The sequence below is a fragment of the Protopterus annectens genome, chromosome 10.part0, assembly GCF_019279795.1.
Source record: "Protopterus annectens isolate FY-2018-M chromosome 10.part0, PAN1.0, whole genome shotgun sequence".
NCBI lineage: Eukaryota > Metazoa > Chordata > Ceratodontiformes > Protopteridae > Protopterus > Protopterus annectens.
The window spans coordinates 1,692,956,346-1,692,975,174 of NC_056744.1; the positions used below are offsets into that span (position 1 = coordinate 1,692,956,346).

Here is an 18,829-nt window from a genome sequence, read left to right on the forward strand (position 1 = left end):
ATCACTGTGGCATTGTCTGTTCTGATCAGTAGAGGCCCCGAGGAGAGTAGGGGTCTGAAAGCTGTCAGGGCGTGCTGAACAGCTGGCATCTCTTTTTGGTTGATGTGCAGATGTATTTGACTTGGGCTCCACTGGCCCTGAATGCACCTGCCATCCAGGTGTGCACCCTAGGCATAGTCTGATGCATCTGTGGTGAGGGTCTGAGTAGCATGGGGTTGTGAGAAGGAGGTCCCTTGTTGTGGTTGCATGCTGCTGCCCACCAAAGAAAATCTTTCCGTAGACAAGGTATCATTGGTATGAGAGTTTCCAGGTCTTGACAGTGTAGACACAAAAGGCTTTTTGGGTACCATTGTAGTTTCTTCATATGCAGTCTGGCCTATGGAATGAATAGAATGCAGGAGGCCATGAACCCTAGAGCTTGCAGAATTTTCCTTGCAGATAACTGGGTTCTGGTGATAGTTGAGAGAAGTAGCCTGTCAGGTAGGCTTGTTTTTCTGGAGTAAGGAATGCCATCTGGGATGCTGTGTCCAGGCTTGCTCCCAGGAATACAATTTTTTGTGTGGGGACTAATTTTGATTTCTTTTCATTAATATTATACCCCAGGGAGGTCAGTAGCTCCTTTACAAAAGTCAGGTGCTGTAGCAGCTTTTCCTGACTGTCTGCCTGAATCAGGTAGTCATCTAAGTATGGGTAAATTTTAATATTTCTTTGTCTGCAAAAAGCAACGGCTGGAGCCACACATTTTGTGAACACTCTGGAAGCAGTGGATAAGCCAAATGGAGGTGCAGAGAACTGAAAGTGCATAGATTCTGCCCTGAAACATAGGTATTTCCTGCATGATTTCCTGATAGGGATGTGTAGGTAGGCCTCTTTTAGGTCTATTCAAAACTTTACTAAAAGCGCACCTAAAAACATGCTGGCTATGCCCTTGCAACTCCACTCTAATATCATCCACCCCATTCAACCACTACCTTTCTTTCCACTCCACTAACTACCTTGATTATAGCAAGATCAGATGCTCATAAGCCTAGTACTTATTATACAGCAGGAACTTCTTATTGTAACATTTGTTATTGTCTGTTATGTACTTCACAGATAAAGATTCTAGTTGTCTACTGACTTACTATGTTCTTCATCTGTAAATATGTTGTAAGTAATTGCTATGTAAATTGTTAATTGCTATGTAATCCAATGTAACTACTGTCTGTTTATTTTAACTGTGGAGCTTTTCTCCCCGGGCCTCTGCTGAAAATGGACCTACGTCCAGTCGGACACTCCCAGTCAACAAATATAAATAAATAAATAAATAAATAAATAAAATAAATAATCAAGCATCCTTGGAAAGCATTGGTAAAAGCTGCTGGAGGGTGAGCATTTTGAATTTTGGTATCACCATAAAGGTGTTTAGAATGGATAGATCAAGTATAGGACAGCATGTGCCCTCTTTTCTGGGTACCAGGAAGAGTCTTGAGTAGATACCTTGTCCTAACTGTTATGTAGGAACATGCTGTATTGCCCTCATGGAGAGCAGGGAAAGGACTTGCTTTTTGGTCTCTGCCCACTGGTTTGGAGGAAGATCTGGGAACCCTTTTGGGGTTGGCGGAGTGTGGAAATAAAATTTGTATCCCTGGGACACTATGTTGAGGACACATCGGTCATTGGTAATGGTGGCCTGGTTGCTTTCGTGGAAGGAGTGTTTTTCTCCTAGGGGCACAAACAGGTGGGCAGAGGTAGAGTGTGGAAGTGTAAAGTCATTGTGAGTTCTTAGGATAAGGGGGTGGCTTTGCATTCCCTGTTTTTGAAGAGAAGGAACTCCATTGCTTAGATCTTTGCATTCCCTGGGGCTGTTGTCTGGGGGGGGTCTGTTTCCCGTGGGTCTGGGCTGCGCTGGCTTGGAGGGGGCAGGAAAGGACCAGTGCTTGGAGGGGCAATGCCTACTGAACCTCTGTGGCTGGACCTGTAAGAAGTCTTTAACTGTCTGCATAGATTTAGCTTTTTCTTCTATCCTTTTTAAGACCTCTTCTGCTTTGGTGCCAAATAAGTTGCCTTTGTTCAAGGGTGCATCCAATAATTTGGATTTGACATGGTCTGGCAAAGTCTGCTCCTTAAGCCAAGCATGCCTTCTAAGGACAGAACCAGTGACTGCTGCCCTGCAAGATGCTTCTAGGTGTCAAAACCACACTGTACGGTGTGCTTAGTTACTTGACTTGCAAAATGCATTAACTCTTGTAATTCTTTGTTTTCTGCACAAGCAGGAAAAGATGATATTTTTTTGTTTGAGGAGTTCCATGGTATGTTGCTGATATTTCAGCATGTGGAGCTGAAAATGTAATGCTCTAATAGCAAGAGTAGCAGAGGTGTATACTTTTTTACCCCATGTGTCTAATGCTCGGGAATCCCTATCTGAGGGGGTGGGATTCTTAGTTGAAGTTGCTTTGATTCCTTTAGGTCCTCAAGAAATTACCTGGGGGTCAGCAGTAGGATTTTTGAAAAGAAATTTGTGAGAGTCAGGGATTCTGTAATACCTGTCAGGTTTCCTGGGAGCAGGAGGAAGGGTGTCAGGAGTCAGACTGGATTCCATAAAAACATCATCCACAACATCCATTTATATTAAATTGCTGAAGTTCCACAACTTCGAATCACTAGACATCGAACACTAGTGATCAAAGTTGCAGAACATTGAAAAGTTAAAACAAAAAAAAAAAGGAAAGAAAGTAAAAGAATTTAAGTAGGAGGGCAAGCACCCCTGCACCCCCACACCTCCCGCTACTTAAATATACCAACTCCGAGATTGCGCTACAGCGCAGCAAAGGGAAATCTTCCCTTCCCTCACCATACTCTGTTAAAGTGTGATCTCGGAGTTGGTATATTTAAGTAGCGGGGGTGTGGGGGATGCAGCCCCCCTGCTTAAAGCAGTTACTTTTGTTTTTTTCTTTTTTTTTATCAGATATTTGACGTTTCAGTACTTCGATTATATGGGGTCGGCCATATGGTGTTTGAAGTTCTGAAACTTCGATTATCTGATATAGACCCCATCCAGGACAGGAGAAATAGCCAAAGGCCTGTGCTGTGGTAGATCTAAGAATTCCCAGAGTCTTTTCTGACTGAGGGTAGTCAAGACATTCCCATTGGAAATGCTCCCTTAAAGTATGTAGGGTTTCCCCAAATTAAAAATCCTCGGGTGGAGAGGCAGAAGGAATGGATTCCTCTGCATCAGAATCCTCATAAGCAGAGAGGGGTTGCATATCTTCATATTCAGATGCATCAGAGTCATCAGACTCCTGTTCAAACTACTGGAGACAAGACTCTTTTTCTTTTGGAAGGGGTAGCCTGGCTTCCCCTAATAAGCATAATAAGGTCTTCCGCCATTTTAAGCATTTGAGACTGAGGCAAGGAAGCAAGTGCCTGAACTTGGGTTGTTGGTTTTTTGGGAGTGGTTCATACCTTGGACCTTAGAAATTTGGTAGTTTTAGAAAGAACTGAACACAGCGAAAGAAGCCATCTGTTTGTGTCGAGTATCAGTAGTGTGAAGTACTTCCTCAGAAACTGGTGTCTCTTCAGCGGCTCTGGGCCAATCCAAGGTAAAGATATCTGCAGGATCCTTAGTCAAAGAAGAGTCTCGCGGCATACTGGACTCTGAAAGGGTCTCAGTAGCGGTCTGCGAATCCACAGAAGTGGGCATCAGGGGCTGCGAAAGTTCCTCACTGAGGACTGAACTGACGACTAGCTTAACAGAAGCTTCATCAGCAGTTTTGGACCAGTGCAGTCTGTCTCTGTCTTTATCCTTACATTTTTTCAGAAGATCGGTAGTCGGATGGCTTACCGAAGCCATATCGGAATTTGAGGACTGAAAGTGAAAAGATCTAGCTACAATAAGGGCACAACGACATATACTTCTGGTGTTGAACAAAGCACAAAAGCGACAGCAGGGGGACATCGTGGTCTGGGCCTAAAGAGGTGACGCAGTAAGAAATGAAGTCTCGGTGTGGTATTTGCTTTCCAGAGGCAAGAAAATTGTTAACTTTTTCTAACATTGGTTAGAGCAAGAAAAAAGGATCCCCAACAGGGTACTTAGCTTTAGAAGACTTCAACTTCAGTTCAGAAATGAAAACTCAGGTAGCAGCCGACAGGCACTCATGCGAACTGCTTCTGCTTCACGCTCCTCGGCAAGAAAGACTGATGTACTGGCGTTGGCTGCCTGATTTTACACCACTGAAGACCTGACATCATTCCTGGAATGACAGCAACAGACACAGAAATACTAAGTCTCTGGTAAGCTGGCCAACTGAGGGCTACCCCTGGCAGGATAACCCAAATGTAATGACTGCAACAGTGAAACACGAAGAACATCTGCACAACAGTGAATTTCCTTCCTTAATTATAATTTCTGTGCAAGCCACCATTTAATGAAAAGGTTGTATAAAATGAAAAAAACGTAAATGCACTTTAGAGCAAACAGAAAGTTATAGCCATTTGAAAAAGCTGAAGAGTAAGACAAAATGTATGAAAAGGAAGGTAAAAATTAATGTGCATGGTATGAGGAACCTAAGAGGGGAGGACTGGAGTGTGTGTGTGTGTGTGTGTGTGTGTGTGTGTGTATGTGTGTGTGTGTGTGTGTGTGTGTGTGTGTGTGTGTGCTGAAAAATTGACCTAGGTCATAATTTCACCCAAGTCCAGACCTGTATTTAGGAGTTGTAATGCATCACTGTTGCAACTAAATGCCAGTAACTGTAACTGCCCCTTTGTGAGATGGGCCAAAATAGTGTTTTACATAATGTAAGAGCATTGTAGCTACAAGTTAGTCTGTGTGTACTACTCCTAAAAGTTTGCAGTGTGAACTAAAAGGTTGCTTTAGATAGATGGCAGTGACACAGTGATACTTAGACCAGAAGGCTTAGGAGGTAGTGAACTTGACATTTGCTGTGGGCCCCCAAAATGCTAATACCAGACCTGTAGGGGACTACTTCACATGGAGATGTTGCAAGTAGGCTTGTGCCCCTGCAAATAAATAAAAAAAAAATGAATGAATGAATGAATAAATAGTGCTCACTGAAAGTGTTTTTTGGCTTTTTTTCTTTTTCTTTTTCGACTGGCAATATTTGAGTGAAAGATATTCAGTCAGTCAACATGATTCCATAAACATGACACATTAGGCTTTCAAAATGACTTATTTCATCATCGTTGCTCCAAATCATAAAAATATAGTACAGTAAAACCAACAAATAGTTCACATAATCTAATTACATGCAGTTAATAAAGTATGTCATGAAATCATTTTTAAAGTAATGGAATTCAGACATGCAAAGCATAATGCCTACTTCCTGCAGTTTTGTTGCAGACTACTTGTTCAGAACAAACCATAGTCAATTTACTTACTTGTACCTCCAGGAATTCTGTCTCATTCTTGGTTTGTAAATCTTTAAGATCTCTGACTTTTAGTTCCAGGGATAATAATGATGTTTTCAGCTTGTCCTGTAGATTTTAACAAATTAAAATAAATAAAGTAAATAAACAAGAGCAGCAAACTATAATAATCCCTTTATATATGGGGTGTGGGGAAGCAAAATGTGTTATACAACTACAACAAGACAGAACAAAAACTAAGAAGTAAAACTGTGGAAAACAATCTCCTGGGTCATCTAGCCACAAACAGAATCAGGTAACAGTTGAGGGGGTCATGGCCTCTGACTTGCTCCTTTCCTTATCAAACAGGATAAACTACACATTTTAACGCTAAGGCATCCTACATCACCCAGTACTACCTAGTATTAATTCATGACTAGATTTTAATGCCAAGGCATCCTACATCACCCTGTACTACCTAGTATTAATTTATGACTATATTTTAACACTAAGGCACCCTACATCACCCTGTACTACCTAGTATTAATTCATGACTAGATTTTAATGCTAAGGCATCCTACATCACCCTGTACTACCTAGTATTAATTCATGACTAGATTTTAATGCTAAGGCATCCTACATCACCCTGTACTACCTAGTATTAATTTATGACTATATTTTAACACTAAGGCACCCTAAATCACCCTGTACTACCTAGTATTAATTCATGACTAGATTTTAATGCTAAGGCACCCTACATTACGTGGTACTACCTAGTATTAATTCATGACTAGATTTTAACACTAAGGCATCCTACATCACCTGGTACTACCTAGTATTAATTCATGACTAGATTTTAACACTAAGGCATCCTACATCACCTGGTACTACCTAGTATTAATTCATTACTAGATTTTAACACTAAGGCATCCTACATCACCCAGTACTACCTAGTATTAATTTATGACTAGATTTTAACACTAAGGCACCCTACATCACCTGGTATCACCTAGTATTAATTCATGACTACATTTTAACACTAAGGCACCCTACATCACGTGGTACTACCAAGTATTAATTCATGACTAGATTTTAACACTAAGGCACCCTACATCACCTGGTACTACCTCGTATTAATTCATGACTATATTTTAACACTAAGGCACCTACATCACCTGGTACTACCTCGTATTAATTCATGACTAGATTTTAATGCTAAGGCACCTACATCACCTGGTACTACCTAGTATTAATTCATGACTATATTTTAACGCCAAGACACCCTACATCACCCAGCACTACCTCGTATTAATTCATGACTATATTTTAACACTAAGGCACCCTACATCACGTGGTACTACCTCGTATTAATTCATGACTATATTTTAACGCTAAGGCACCCTACATCACCTGGTACTACCTAGTATTAATTCATGACTATATTTTAATGCTAAGGCACCCTACATCACCCAGTGCTACCTAGTATTAATTCATGACTATATTTTAATGCTAAGGCACCCTACATCACGTGGTACTATCTAGTATTAATTCATGACTAGATTTTAACACTAAGGCACCCTACATCACGTGGTACTACCTAGTATTAATTCATGACTATATTTTAACGCTAAGGCACCCTGCATCACGTGGTACTACCTCGTATTAATTTATGACTAGATTTTAACGCTAAGGCAACCTACATCACGTGGTACTACCTAGTATTAATTCATGACTAGATTTTAATGCTAAGGCACCCTACATCACCAGGTACTACCTCGTATTAATTCATGACTAGATTTTAACGCTAAGGCACCCTGCATCACGTGGTACTACCTCGTATTAATTTATGACTATATTTTAACGCTAAGGCATCCTACATCACCTGGTACTACCTAGTATTAATTCATGACTAGATTTTAATACTAAGGCACCCTACATCACGTGGTACTACCTCGTATTAATTCATGACTATATTTTAACACTAAGGCACCCTACATCACGTGGTGCTACCTAGTATTAATTCATGACTATACTTTAATGCTAAGGCACCCTACATCACGTGGTACTACCTAGTATTATTTCATGACTATATTTTAACACTAAGGCACCCTACATCACGTGGTACTACCTAGTATTAATTCATGACTATATTTTAATGCTACGGCACCCTACATCACGTGGTACTACCTAGTATTAATTCATGACTAGATTTTAATGCTAAGGCACCCTACATCATGTGGTACTACCTCGTATTAATTTATGACTGACCTGTGGATTCTGAGTTCCACTATTTTTATTTTTTACTCTACGGTGACCTCAGTGGAGCTGCTCAGGCATCCACACTTGGTTGTGTAAAAAAATCTTTTCCTTATCTTGCATCTGAGCTGCCACTGCATCACGCTCAAATTCTGCCTTCATTATCGTGACTAACAACATATATATATATATATATATGTGTGTGTGTGTGTGTGTGTGTGTGTGTGTGTGTGTGAGTATATATATGTAGAATGTATGAATGTAGACGTGCCTGCTTGGGTGTATGAGAGAGTGATCAGTAGAGGAATGAATGCAGAGAGTGTGTGTATAAATGTAGACATGCCTGCACGTGTGTATGAGACAGTGATCGGTAAAGGAATGAATGTAGTGTGTGTGTATGAATGTAGAAGTGCCTGCTTGGGTGTATGACAGAGCGATTGTTGAAGGAGTGAATGAACTGTGTGTGTGTGTAATTACATTACTGTGCAAAGGGTACATCAAGAGGAGGCCATCAGAGAGCTGTTTGACATCATTTGGAAGTCATCATTTAGGATTTTTCTCTGCTCTTCTTTCTCCCCCCTGTGCCTGACAGTTATCAGCCCTTCCATAGATCAGGCAGTCTGTTTACACCCAGTGAATGAGTGTCATTTGCAGATAGTGATCATCCCTACTGCTGTCAGGATTATGTCTTGCTCTTACCCCTGTCCCTTTGTTATCCTTCTGGCAGCCCCAGTGGGTGTAGTTGCTTGCTCTCCCATTTCTCTTATGTGCTTTTTGTATGCATAACTCCAGCTACAGACCACACTTGCTTGACACCTATACACACACATGCCCCTTAATACTGTCTCACTGCACCACTCAGTATGTATTGGGTGTCAGTATTGCAGTAGACCAAGCTGCCTCCCTTTCTACAAGATGGGCAGACTGACACTAGTCATTTAATTCTCCCCTTCAGTAGCTGACTCTTCAAGCATCCATCTTAGTAGTCACTCCTAAATCACCTAGATTACAGCTGGGGCTTCATCTGTTTGTGCCACCGAGCCTAAATATCTAGTGGGATATAACCACATAGTTGTGGAGTTACGAGCTCAGAGAGCTAATTTTAACACCAACACAAACCCTTGTACTTGTCCTGCATGAGCAAGTGCTGTCTTCGCTTGCCTTGCAGTTGCTGTATGCCTGAGACATCAAGAGGGTGCATGGCATTCTCTGCTGGAGCTAGCATCAGAAATGTCTCCCATTCCCCTTTGGATCCTTCTGGGAAGGTTTTTTAGATGGGAATAAATTGATATTCTTCCTTTAGAACACAGTTGTAGTAGTTCTTAATCCTGAGACTTAACCACTGTGTGTGTCCTCGTATATCTGTTCTAATGTCTAGAATTTAGGATGCCTTCGCCCTTTACATGGCACATGCCTAAAACCCCTAGTATGCTCAAGTATAGGATGAGTATTCTGGTTGTACCATTTTTGAACTTTCTTGCCACAGTTTGCAAGTGCAGATGCCTGTTTGCTTGTCAGCATCATGAGCAGTGTTACTTCTCCCAATTTGGGAAATCTGCTGCCACTTGAAAGCACTTTCTTCTTCCATTTGGATGTTCCATCCTTCTCTTCTTATTCTTATCTTCGCAAATTTTATTTTCCCCAAATAAATAAGAGGGTCCAGCAGCAGGTAATTACTTTCTTTTTCCTAATATTTGGAGATTTTACCTGCTACTGGATCCCTCTATTTTATTTGGGCACTCATGGATTGCACAGATCGCGAGAGGGGAAGTTGCTACAAGGCACTCAGTAGTTTAGATAATGCTCAATTAATGTGATACTGCACTATCATGGTTAACTGGCTATTTTGCATTTTTTTTTATAATTATTTTATGTATTTATGTGCCAGTGTGTTTGTGTATACTTGAGCAGGCAACTTCACAGAGTGGTCCCCCTCTGAAACAAGTAACAATGGTTGCGATCCTTTTTTTTAATGAAGCATTGTCAGATTCAATAATTCCTCAGTAATTTCAAAGCTCTTTTATGTGGCATTGCAATCCTTTATTAAAACTGCCTTCATGCAATCCAGTAGGCATAGAAATGTTGCTGTTTGATAAATGTATATTTTTTCCTGAAACTGGAGAGCTGAGGCTGAACCGCTAAGTGCTGGCAGGTAACTGGAAGTGCTTACTTGGATTTACAAGTTTTATGACTGGATTGGTGACAGCGCTTTCAGTTTCTTTAACTTTGAAGTTGTTTGCTAATATAGATTTAATTAGACTGAACAGTTTCTAGGAGTTCTTGCTTTTGTTTTAGAATTGGCTGCTTTGAGTACAGTTTGTGTTGAATGTAGGTTGCTACCGTGCTGTCATATGTGATGTATACCCTAAAGCTGAAGTAGTTCATCATTTCAGCAGAGTTGTCTTTTTTGTCAGTGTGTTAAAACTCTCAATGGTGTTAGATTTTACTTAACGGCAGTGTTAAAACTGACTGTTGTTTCACATAAATGTACTACGCATTTTATAGGCTCTGTGCTACTTTCAGGGTGTCAGCCTGGTATTGTCTCTGAACTGCCTTGTAAAGTAACAGTTGACAGTTTTCAATGCTGCTAAAGGGAAACAAATATATATGCTCTCTGTACGCAGGACACTATAGTCAATGGATTGTAGTGATTTCAGTGATCGGTGCTACTTTTTTCTCCTTTTCATGGACCACTATAGATGGTTGTCTCGAATTTATCTTTTGAACTGTTGGTAATGGTGGATCCCATGTGCTGTAGACTTGATCATTTTCTATGATGCTTTGTGGCTCCAGTGTTGTTCAGCTACTTCAATATTATAATGTTTGTATTATCCCCAGCGCAAGAGTCTTACCACATTATTATGCCTTTCAATATACAGTCCTCCTGTCATTAGCAACAAGGTGTGCAACTGTTGCCAGTTCTGTTTTACAAAACCTACATTTGTCTGTTTATCCCACATGTTCAATGGACTTTGTAGGACCAGAATTAGGGGATATAAAATATTGAGTCTTAACTATACAAATTCGAGAAGGTTAGAAAAATTGGGAAGAGATAATGTAAAGGCGCTATACACGGGAACAATGAGAAGGTATCTTTACGGCTCCAAAGTATGCAGCAAAGTCCAAACGTTTTGGATTCTTGCAAGTGTTTGCATACGCAAATTTGTACCACAGGCAGACTTCCTGAACCTAGCACTGCAGGACAGATGATGTGTACCCCTGTTTGACAAGTCTGTGTAGTCATTCACAGACAGTTTATTGTATGTATTAAAGTTAACCATTTTTTTTCTTGCTTTAACTGCAACTCCTGCCCCACCAGGATGGGTATGTCCATCCTCCCTGCTTATACCACCAAGCTCCAGAGCTGCTAATTGAACACAGGTCACCTGGCCAGTGTCAGAGCTTTATCCTTATATGCCATGGGCACAGGCTCAATTAATTTCTTTGCTATCATAATTTTTGGTGTGTGTATGTTTTTGCACCATATGATTAAAGCCGCAACCTGATGTTGTATACCTTTCCCTTTTTTTTTTTTACTTACATAGTCCTGCAAAAATGTTTTTGGTTTTGTTTTGACATGTGGTAATACACAAACACAGTATATACACATGCACATATTCCATTTTGACATGTACCACACACATACACTTGTATGTGAGATTGTGTTGTCTGTATGTGTATATGTATGCATATCAGTGCAGTTTTTGTTTTGAGCTTCTTTAGTCAGTTCTTTTTGTTGAAATTCAGTGGTGTAGTTGATCGTATAATCTTATAGTCAAGATGTAGAACATTGACTACAACGTAGTTCTTTGTTACACAAAAGAAGAAAAAACAATGTAGCTATATTATATTTAAGTTATCGGAGTGTGGGGCCAGAGTTTTAGTTAAGTAGGGTTACAAGTGTGAATGCAACTGGTTTACATTTGTTATTATTTTGGTTTGTGTCTTTATTACTGATAAAACTGTCTGATGTTTTGTGTTGTATTTGTAATAAATTATATATGCACACATACATAGATGAAATATATGATGTGTATTTGTGAGCATGTATAAATATGCAATGTGTAGTAGAACTGCAGTAGCAGGACTGTGAACTATTAATAATTCAACATATTTTTTCCAAGCCAGAAAGCAAAATGCAGCTCTGCGATAAGAAATCCTGGACTCTGTTGTACCTTTGAAGATGTGTTTTGTTGAGTTGCAGATTAGAAGTCTGTCATGCTTTTTTCTGGTGGCTTTGGTAAATTGCCAAAGATGCAAGGTGGATCTAAAAAAAAAATAACAATATAAGCAGACATCTGCTGTGAGTGAAGCAGAGAGTATTTTGGCTAATTTTACTTGCCACTTCACACTGTGGGAAAGTAGTAACTATACTTGTACATTATGGAAGAATATCTCCATGTTTTTCCTCATCTACATCTTTTAGTCTTTCTCTTGGCTTTGCATCGATCTTTGTATGCATCTGGATACATTTTTAAGGTGAAAGTTAATCAAATCAGTTTGTTTTCTCACAAAATAACTAAATGCTGTGTGTCTTGCCTCCCTAGTTGCTAGTTGTGATTCAAAACTGAAGGAAATTGGGAAGTTTGGTTTAGGGTTAAGTGATGGGGTGGAAGGTACATCTAGGCAAGTCAGGATATTGCTTGGGTGAATGTTTTATTTTGGTGCATGCACATACCAGTAAATGTTACTGAAGGGTCCATAGCTCTCAACCTTCCATCTCTAAAATGAGGAACACTAGCCCTCATAATGTGGAACAAATTTGCAAAATGTGAAACACATATTAATGGTTTACTAACAACCTCAACTAGGAAGGTCATAGAAAGGTTAAAATATGAAGGTTTTACTTATAAAGAAGATCTTTTAATGAATTAATATAATTAATTTCTATTTACAATGGATTTCACTAAAAAATTCCTAACACTGAATGTGTGACAAAGTCTTTCAATGTGGAACTTTGAGGAACTTCGAGGAACGTGAACTTTTTAAGACCCCAAATGAGGTACATTCCTCGTAATGAGGTACACTTGAGAGGTATGGAAGGGTCATTTGATCACATATTTCATTCTGGCAGATGTGCATGCTTCATTTTATTGAACTGGTCACTTGGGGGAATGCTTCATTTAGGTGGTTGCACACAACTAGCAAATGTTAATGAAGGGTCATTTGTTGAAATGTCTTATTTTGACGATTGTGCATACCTCAATATTTTCCTGAAGGGGGTACATGGGAGAATGTCTCATGCTGGTGCATGTGTACACCTGGACATACTAATGAAGAGGTTGCTTGGGGAAATACTTCATTGTGCATCAGGGAAGTGCTTGTGCATACATGATCAGACTGCTGAAGTGAACACTGGGTAACATAGTTCTCATGCAAAATTTAGCTCTGTCCTTCTCTGTCCCTCCTAAAACTGATGACTTCTGGAGAACAGGTTATGAAACTGCCCTAAAGGACAATAATTATAGTTATAGTCTTATTTTACTTCAGAAAATGTTTAGTAAGTCACATTATCTTATTCAGTCAATATCTCAAGTTAATAATATTAAAATTTTAAGTGTCCTTGATTATGTTGAAATGTTGGACTGGTGGATAACAGGAACAGTGCTGATAAATATATCCAAACATTCTGAATGTATATTTTGATTTACTCTTTCTTTGTACTGAATAATGTTTGGGTGGTATGAGAGGCTTAGTGTTTTATTGGTGATTGTTGGCGTTGCTCAGCCAGAAATCTGGGATCATATTTCTGCATTTTTTTCTTCTGTATCTCATTGTAGCCAGAGGGGTGGTTAGGTGAGATAACATGAATTACTACTTTTTGGGCTAATTCTTACATGGATTAACCAGATAAGTTTGACATTTCTGCTTGCATTATTCTATTTCTGATTATACACAGTAGTTGCCTGAGTGAGATAAAAGTTACTACTTGCAGACTACTACCAGCATGGAGCTACCATATATTCTGGGCATACTTCCTGGCTTTGTCAGTCACGTGGGGAATTTAAGTGGTAGGAAGGGCTCAGTAATAAATAAGTGTTATACTATTTTTACTGAATTACTCAGGTCTTCTCCTAAAAGATGATAATAAGTCTGTGTTACATAACAGCTGCACAAGGTAATATAATGAATGCCCACTCAACTGTGCAGCAATTATCACCTGTGTCTGACCATGCATAACTTTGTAGGAATGAAATGCAGGTCATTATCACATTAACAATAAATGCAGTTTAAATATAGCACTGAGTCATTATCACTTTTCAGGTATTACTCTCAGCAGCTATCACTGTTACTCATATAAGTTGAAGTCGTTATCATATTGATGAATGCACAAGTCAGATTTGGGTTTTGGTCTACATGGAGTCATTTTAAGCCACCCCCCACCACCACCACTTTGTCATTTTTACAATTTGTTTGATATACAGTAAAGTCCCATTTGTGGTTATATGCTTCATATTTTTTGTGTACTACTGCAATTGAACATTGTATCATGTAGTAATTTCACACAGGCACTATATTACATTACTTCCATCCTTGATCCCTTATGTCCATTGTTGAATGGACACATGTAAAGAGAAAAGGTAGAGGTAAGGCAGACTGCTGACACTGAAGGAGGTCATGAGACAGCAGTGATATCAGCAGTGCAAGTAGGTAGCCAGCACAGGTATCGGACACATCAGATGACCTCAAGTGCCACTGAAGTCCCATGCCTGCCCTGGGTTCATTAGTGGAGTGGCGGTCCTTACCCAGCTTTTTCTCTTTACATGTGCCCTTTCTGTGCCCCCTTGTCAGTGTCCACCTATGCAGTATTTCAGCTATGGTAAGGTAAGACTGTATCTTCTGATGCTCTCAGTCATTGTGTGCAATTTGGTGTTTTCACGGATAGCAGGTAGGTACCTCTGTATTGTCATCACCAGTTATGTACCTAATGCAAAGAATACTGCCCCTGTGGATAGGATGGAAGATTTGGATGGACTAAGCAGGTAAAGCATATGATCTACATATATATGTAGTCTTCCAATACATCTGTCAAACATCAGTAGTACTGCAGTTGTTGGAAGAGAAGTGTTCCATCTACCCTGAGCCCGACATTCTTGTGCTGCACATTGCAGGGGATGATGTCATCAGTCAACCACTCGGAAGGCTACGGTTTCAAATCACAGCAATTTTTGAACACCTGCAGTCGTGGAGGCCACTTTGTCATTTTGTGTGGTCTGACATAATTCCTCGACAGATATGGAAAACAGCAAACAGTCATTGGGCAGTGCACAAGGCCAGACATTTACAGAATGGGTTCATGAATGTCTTGATGCACAGGGTCAGTTGATCTACAATCTGTCATGACAGCATCACCGAAGATGTTCAACTGTTCAGAAGGGATGGTGTTCACCTAACTGAGGAGGGCATTGCGTTGTTCTTGAATGACCTCCACAATGGCGTGAGGAGAGCTATGCAGGACTGGTAACATGCAGCTTGTGAGAAGAATGGAAAACACCCATGACCAAGTAGGGACCAGTATGGTAAGTAAAACTCTATTATGAAATGTGTTGTGCAGAACATATTTTTCTGAGTTTGACAAATAACTGTGGTAAGAAGCTGGTGCAGATGCTGAGAAAAAAACAACTGTTTCAGGAGAGTGCTAGCACATACAGTCTAATATGTCAGTAACCATCCTGCAATACTTCTTTTTTATTCTACTTTTATCAGGCATGTGTAGAGTTTAGATGACAGGAAGGGCTTACTAATACAGAACTTATTCCCTTAGGTCCATTGCTGAATGGACACATGTAAAGAGAAAAGGCATAGGTAAGGCAGACTGATGACATTGAAGGAGGTCATGAGACTGCAGTGGTATCAGCTGTCTGAGTGGGTAGCTAGCACAGCTATTGGACAGATCAGATGGCCTTGCCTGCCACTGAAGTCCCATGCCTGTCCTGGGTTCATTAGTGCAGTGGCGGTCCTTACCTTGCTTTTTCTTTTTACATGTACCCATTCAGCAGTATGTTGGCTACACCAGGAATGTGTATATTTACAATCATGTGCGTCTACATGGTAAAACATCTGCTTCTGAATGCTGTACACATGTACATATATCAGTTTTGTTAGGACTTAGGTTATGGAAATCATGATTTTTTTTCATATTTTGGTAAATAACTTTGCAAGGGAGCATGTCAGTGTGCCAAGTAACACCTCATTTTGAAGACAGTATTGCTGGTTCCAATATGGTAAAATAATTGTGCCTGTATGTTGTACACATGTGCAAATATCAAAGTTTGTTTCATACTTAGGTTATGGAAATTATATATTTTATTTCATATTTTGCTAAATAACTTTGCAAGGGAGCATGTCAGTGTGCCAAGTAATACCTCATTTTGAAGACAGTATTGATAGTTCCAACATGGTAAAAGAATTGTGCCTGTATGTTGTACACATATGCAGATATCAAAGTTTGTTTTGGACTTAGGTTATGGAAATTATTTTTTTTTCATATTTTGGTAAATAACTTTGCAAGGGAGTATCTGAATATGCTAAGTAATACCTCATTTTGAAGACAGTACTGCTGGTTCCAACATGGTAAAAGAATGGTGCCTGTATGTTGTACACATGTGCAGATATCCAAGTTTGTTTCAGACTTAGGTTATGGAAATTATGATTATTTTCATATTTTGGTAAATAACTTTGCAAGGGAGCATCTGAATGTGCCAAGTAATACCTTATTTTGAAGACAGTATTGATAGTTCCAGCATGGTAAAAGAACTGTCCCTGTATGTTGTACACACGTGCAGATATCCAAGTTTGTTTCAGACATAGGTTATGGAAATTATGATTGTTTTTCATATTTTGGTAAATAACTTTGCAAGGGAGCATGTCTGTGTGCCAAGTAATACCTCATTTTGAAGACAGCGTTGATCCTTACAACATGGTAAAAGAACTGTGTCAGTGCACTGTACACATGTACAGATATCACAGTTTGTTTAGTCTTGTACGAATATGAAAATTATACATTTACAATACTTCTCATTATTATGCCCATATCTTTGCAAGGGAGCATGGTGATCACACAAATGATGCATCATTTTGAAGCGGACATTCAGATGCACAACTTCTACCCTGAATTGTAGGCTCTATCTGTTACAGGTGATGAGATATTGTGCTTTGCTTATTTATCAATTATGAGAAATAATATATTAATCATATTTCTGTGAATATCTCCAGAAAGGAGCATCACACCGTAATGGTTAAGCTATCATCTTAAAGCTGAAATTCATTCTAACAAATTAAATTCAAATTGTATGGGTCTGCATGGTACATTGACCAAGATATTGTGCTTTGCTTTTCCAAAAAGGTAAAAAATATGCACAATATCAACATTCCTTGCCAAATATTTAATAATGACTTTGATATGCACTATCAATATTTATACTGTTGGAAAGGTCAGTGCTGCTGAACAACTTTTGCGTTTACATTTTTAGTCTAGCTTTTATAGTTAAAGAGTTATGAACATTTGTTTTCTGTATGGTATTACAAATGGATTTTCTGAAAATGAGCTCAGGCTGCACTGTTGTTCCTATGGTGGAATTAAGCAGGCAGCTTTTTCTGAGCTGCTCCAAAGTGAATGAGTTAAGTAGGGCAACAGCCTATAAATGACATACTTCAGACAAACCTCCTGAAGGACACCAATTACATGAATTTAAAAACTACCAATAGAATTCATATAAAAAGCCTACACCCCTTGAGGGTGGGCTTCAAAGGTATATTAGCACTGAGTCCAGGAAACATGTCGGCCTGAAGCTTTGCTGTCCAATGCATCTCAGTGCATTCCACTTTATCAGTGATATTGCTACCTTGTAAGTCTTCCATTAAAACTTCTAAGGTCATAAACTGAAAAGCATGACCTAGACATTGCAAATTATGTTTGTACAAAGGACTCAACATCACACAATCTAATATCACTCATATGCTTTGCGATGTGTTCTTTTAATTGCCTGTCAGTTTTTCCTATATAAAAAGCTGCACAAGCTTCACACATAGCAATATATATGATGTTTTTGGTTTTACAGTCTGCATAAGCATGACAATAATATTCCCTAAAATAAATTGGATGCACAAATTCATTTCTGGAAGTAAGGTATTTATGTGGTGAACAAGCCCTGCAAGGGAACGCACCAACTCTCATAGGTCAGATGTTTTCTGTAGGCTGAAAGCAATAACACACGTGCTATTTTAAATTTAGATTCCTCTTAAAACAAAAAGAGGGGGTCTCACCTACAATGTCTCTGATAGTTGGATCAATCATTAAAACTTTACAATTCTTTTTAATGAGGTCACAAATGTATTCAACATCACTGACATATGTTAGGACCGCCTTATGATTCCTAGTGGTCTGTGTACGATAACAGCTCGGAGGGGCTGGGATTATTGATGTGTTAGAGTAAAGTGACATTGCTGTGTTCTCTCTTTCTAATTGCATAATGGCCATCTCATTATTTATCTCTCGTTCAATGTAGCCTCTGTTTTTAAGTCTCTCATTCATTCCAGACATGGTCACATTGTATTTAATTCCTTCAGTGTGTGATCTGGAGGCCCTGTAAAACTGATTCCTCATTACATTTGACAGTAAAAGATGGGGATGCATGTTATGTCTGTGAAGTATTGTATTCTTGTTGCGGTCTTTCCTGAACAACTCTGTGTGCATAACACCTCTTACATCAACACAGATCCTAGTATCCAAAAAATCCATAGTGGTTTCAAAGAAGTTATAGTGAACATCAAAAATTCCATCCCATCTGTTGCCCAGTATTATAATTTCTCTCTCTCTCTCTATCTATCTATATATGTATATATATATATATATATATATATATATGTATATATATATATATATATATATATATATATATGGATTCCTATTACAAGAACGAAAGTTCAAAACTTCAAACTTGTAATAGGAAGCCTCACTTATGCAAAAGTTCACTTTAACGAAAGTGCACTTCACCAAAAGTACCGCAGCACAGTGGAAGACATAAAAAAACAAGCTATGTCCTCCACTGTGGTGCAATACTCAGAGACCTTAGCGTTAGGGTAAGGGGATAGTTAGTGAAGCAATCCCCTTACCCTAACCCATGCCCTAACCCTAAGGTTCATGACTATCGCACCATAGTGGAGGACACTGCTATGTCTTTCACTGCGCTGCAGTACTCCATGGGACCTTAGGGTTGCCACCCCAAAA

The 18,829-nt window shown here is 39.2% G+C and overlaps 1 protein-coding gene across 1 annotated transcript in view; it reads right to left on the reverse strand.

Moving 5' to 3' along the window:
- The window catches only part of LOC122814431 (zinc finger protein 19-like), a 181,206-nt gene that overhangs the window by 119,359 nt on the left and 43,018 nt on the right, over positions 1 to 18,829 (reverse strand). The window contains exon 3 of the mRNA XM_044087011.1: positions 5,377 to 5,472. Coding sequence (XP_043942946.1) covers positions 5,377 to 5,472 — 96 coding nt within the window. The remainder of the gene's footprint in view (positions 1 to 5,376; positions 5,473 to 18,829) is intronic.